The 4,544-nt window shown below is 38.3% G+C and overlaps 1 protein-coding gene across 3 annotated transcripts in view; it reads right to left on the bottom strand.

Annotated features, from left to right (window-relative positions):
* Nucleotides 1-4,544, bottom strand: part of LOC101845617 (purine nucleoside phosphorylase) — a 104,757-nt gene that overhangs the window by 55,883 nt on the left and 44,330 nt on the right. For all 3 annotated transcript variants that reach the window (XM_005096416.3, XM_005096415.3, XM_035969233.1), the window contains exon 2: nucleotides 76-265. In XM_005096416.3, the coding sequence (XP_005096473.1) occupies nucleotides 76-104 (29 nt within the window). In that variant the 5' untranslated portion in view covers nucleotides 105-265. The remainder of the gene's footprint in view (nucleotides 1-75; nucleotides 266-4,544) is intronic.

Raw genomic sequence — 4,544 nt, forward strand, 5'->3', positions numbered from 1 at the left:
ACACAAAAAAAAAAGATGAAAAAAATGTACACTTGCAATATAGTCACAACATGATTTTAAAAAAAACCGACTTACGTGTTTTTGGAGTCCATATCCCGAGACATAATCACGCAGTGTCTTATGACAAATGATATGGCGCATCAAAGCAGCTAGTGGCAGTTATAGCCTACTGTGATCCCTTCAGTCCAGACGTTCCTACTCTTGACTCGTTTTGACAAGACTTCTTGTAGTTGTTAGAAGTGGTACTCCTCAGAATCTCTCGCGCCTGGTTTGGAGAAAAAGAAGAAAAACAGCTATTATAACAAGTTCAGGGGGCGTTTATTTACGGAGTGGGACTTTCTCAAAAACGACAATAATAAAAGTGGCTCTCCTTACAAAGTGAATATTCCGAGGGGGCTGTTCGCAGTATTTTCAATTAATTAACTCTTACAATTCGTAAACTTATTCCTTGCTTAGTCGAAACAAGTTTATTAATCTATCTCCATATATTATATTTGTGAAAGTTCGTCACTTTGGTCGCCTAAAACTTCCGAACCACCTAACTTTCGAATTTGACAAAATTAAAGGCGGTTCAGAATCATTTAAATGGTGCACAGTTTTATTGAGGAGCCTGAAGTCACTGTAGTTTGATTTTCAGGTTTTCATTAGTTTCATTTAGATCTAATTTTGGGAAAGTCCGTCTTCTAAGACGTCATTGTAAACAAGTGAGGCTTCCGTTCACATGCCGTGCCCACTGATCCCACAAAGACTTGACGATCGATTCTTTTGAGTCCGTTCATAGAACGGGGTACCCAGCTAGTATTAATATAAAACAAAAACTAGTTCGCATTTTCAGCATCTAATTTAAAAGAAAAAAACTACAAGAAAAAAAACAAAAACATTTCAAGTAACAAGCATGTATCACTCACCAAAATGTTAAAAACAGAAAAACAGAGGAAAGGTTTGATACAGTATAAGGACACATTTGGTGGATGATTGGCGGGTGCTCTGGTGTGATTTGCTCCTTTTATTGCCCTAATCTCTTCTTCTTTTTCTTTCTGTTACTCTCTTATTACACCTCTAATATTCTGCACTTGTTTGACCTGATCGTGTTGCAAGTGCCGTAGCACGCTTACTGGTACTAAAACTAAACAAAGAAACAGTTGCAGTAAAGGCAAGAAGATATTTATGATGATGAAAAAACGCCAAAGAACAAGAATGCAGTACATGTATCAAGCCAGTTGACATGCTGACCTCTGAGCGTTAATGTGTCTGTGACACACGTGCAGCAGAGAGACCTTCATTGCCGTGTGCGGTATTTTGGACTATACTATTATTTTAAAGTAAAGATTACTCTCCCCACAATAAGCGCACATGTGGGGGTATGCAACATAGTTGACATTCGGTGTTTCGTTTGTAATGCTGTACTTGTAGATAAGAGGTCAAAACTGTTCGTAGAAAAGCCAGGACATGAACTGGTGAGAACTTGCTAAAAAGTAACGGTTCTGAGTACAGTAGAATGGAAGGAAACAAGTGCAAGATGAAATAGTGATCACACAAAAAGAAACAGCCACAGCAACGGCAGCAGCGACAGTAGCGACAGGAGCAACAGCAGCAACAGGAGAAGCCGCTTCAGCAACAGCAACAACAATTACAACAACAAATTTGACGTCCAAATTAAACGGACTTGGAAACGTGCATCAGTTTGTGCAATGCTGAAACAGAAAAGGATATAATTTATTATTACGGACATCAGCGTTCATCATCAGCCTCTTTTGCAGAAGGGAGTGTCAATCCTTGCAAAATCTAACACTATCGGTTTCGTTGTATGCGGGCAAAGCTAAACACGAAAAAACAACCTTGCTTGTCAAATGCAAAGGACAAGGAGAGCATCAAATGCGCTCCCCAAACGCGTTTGCGTAAATTCTACACACTCATAGATAGTTTCCATAAGTTTCTGTCCCAATATTTTTCTTTTCTTTTCTTTTCTTACTTTTATTTTTTGTTGCGTGTACTGATTTTGGTGCCTATATTTCGAGGTTACATAAACCTGTATTGACAAGGAGCAAATTGTTATGTTTCAAGAAAAAAAGAAACAAGGAAAATACAGCAAGAAAAAGCGGAATTGTTTAGTAGTTGCTGCTGCTGCTGCTGCTGCTGCTGCTGCTGCTGCTGCTGCTGCTGCTGCTGCTGCTGCTGCTGCTGCTGCTGATGATGATGATGATGATGATGATGATGATGATGATGATGATGATGATGACGACGCTCTAATGTTGGAAATAATGCGCATGTTAATCTTAGTGTATCTATCCAAAAATTAAAAATTTACCAACCTCAGTTCTGTGAAATCCTCTCAGAATGCTTTCTTCAATATTATTACACTTAGTGTGGCAGAGGAAAAGGGTGATTCTCAGTGCATGTGAAGAACCCAAGCACGTTATAAAATATAAGAGACCAAAGAATTAAAACAAGTTAGGCACAAGTGACCTAAAAAAAATGAAATAAAATTTAAGAGCAAACGACGAACAGATGATAAGGACGACCCACTAGGCCAGCTCATTAGTCTATCTAGTTGGACAGTTCTGCTGATTGCAAGGCTGATTCAAGAATGTGAAATAGTCTGTAGACACGGGAACCCATTATGTACATAGATCTGTCCTTAAAAGCAGTGTAGACTGTGTAAACTTATTTTCTTAATCGCTATTAATAAGGCTCAGATCGGGTGGCCAGGAAGACGATGGCTACTGATCAGAGCACACGACCTGTCAAAGCAAAAATTGATTTGATTAAAAAGGCGGCTCATGTTCCGTGTGCGTGTGTGTCGCTTGGAAGGAGAAAGAAGACAAAAGATGTCCTTGGGTTTTGCCTCAAATTTCAACTTATGGAACTAAGCCTAGATTTCTCACGTTGTTGCAATTTGATTGGCTATAATTAACTATAAACTATAATAATATTATACGTCTGGTCCGATTGTGACACAGGAAAAAGCAGGTTCGATTTAGGTGATCGTATTCGGGTTGTGTACCAAAATCGGAGCGGTCAGGCAGATCTCAAAATATTAATGACCACAGCCTTTCTGCGATTGCCCAGTCACAGACGGGAATCACGTAAAGGGACACTGGTAATTAATAATAATAACAATAATAAACGACATTTATATAGCGCTCAACCCTGATTAAAGTACACAGGCTCTGACCGAGCGCTTTACAATACAATACAATGTGCAACAGTAACACAAAACGTTGTGTTCTGACTAAAAGGAAATTACTCCAAATATTCATCTTATTAATTTTAAAACAGAAACGACTTCAGCTGCCATTTGAATGAATCAAAATATTTGATCTCTCTTAAAGTGCTTGTTAAAGCTTTCCCAATCTTGCGGCTTCGGTATTCAAATGCCCGTTCACGCATTGTTTTAAGTTTCATAGATGGTAAAATAAATTTCTTTTTGTCAGCTGATGATCTTAAACTGCGAGTTGGAAGGAACAGTCTAAACAGATTTGAAAGATATAATGGTGCACTATTGTTCAAACATTTGTGACATAGGGTGGACAATTTGTACACAATTCTTTTCTCTACAGGAAGCCAATGCAATGTCCGTAAAAGAGGTTTAGCAGAGTCTCGCTTTCTTTTCCGTAAAACTAAACGTGCCGCATTAACGTAATTATGATCTGAAGCACTGAAAGCACGAATGAACGCCTCTGGCAGGACGCATTTTGGCTTAGTAAGAGCGTGTCATACTTGTTTCAAAGTAAGAAACAAAAAAGGAACCAAATAATTATTATTCGTAAGCACACAGATCTCTCATGCAGTGCTTTCCACTATGAGCAACTGTTAAAACGAAGAGAAGCTTGAATTGTATAACAATATATGTGCAAGCGAAATATTGAAGCCCTGGAGTTGAATGGTTGTCTTATTTTGATATTAAATATATACATGTATTACGTTCGGTTAAGAAGGATACACAGGACTTGGGCAATGGAAAAAAAGAAAAGAAGTTCAGGAGCACAATCTTAAGTTGGAAGCTTTACGACTAAAAGATGTTACAGTGTATCAGGTCACATTTTAACTTAAGCAAAATAGCTGTGGCATTTCGCCACGAGCTGTGTTCGGGGCACACTCTTGTTCATGGCAAAAGCACTGCGGGAAATCCCTTTACTCTGTGGAATTTTTCCTGGCTAAGCATAACGAGTCCTGTACAAAAGGTTCACTTAAGACTTAACCCCCTTCCCCTTTCGAGGTTACTAAATATTTATTTCTAAAACAAAACAAAAAAGAAAAAGATTTTGGTGGCCTTGCACAGTTGATATTATTCTCAGAGTGTGATCCTGAGTCTGAGGCCATAGTTTAGTTCTTTTAACAAGGGAATACATTGAGTATCAAGTCCCAGGATAACAGTCACGAGATTTCGATTTCCAAGGCCCAGTTGTTGAAGTATTATAGACCGGCATAATAATTGCCCTCTTTTACTGTAAATCATTCTACTTATCAAGAACACTATTGGCTCTTAGCAGTAAGTGTGCATTACAATAGGTCGTATCGAATGTAATATAATTATAAATACA

This window comes from Aplysia californica, unplaced genomic scaffold, assembly GCF_000002075.1.
Source record: "Aplysia californica isolate F4 #8 unplaced genomic scaffold, AplCal3.0 scaffold00128, whole genome shotgun sequence".
Taxonomy (NCBI): Eukaryota; Metazoa; Mollusca; class Gastropoda; order Aplysiida; family Aplysiidae; genus Aplysia; species Aplysia californica.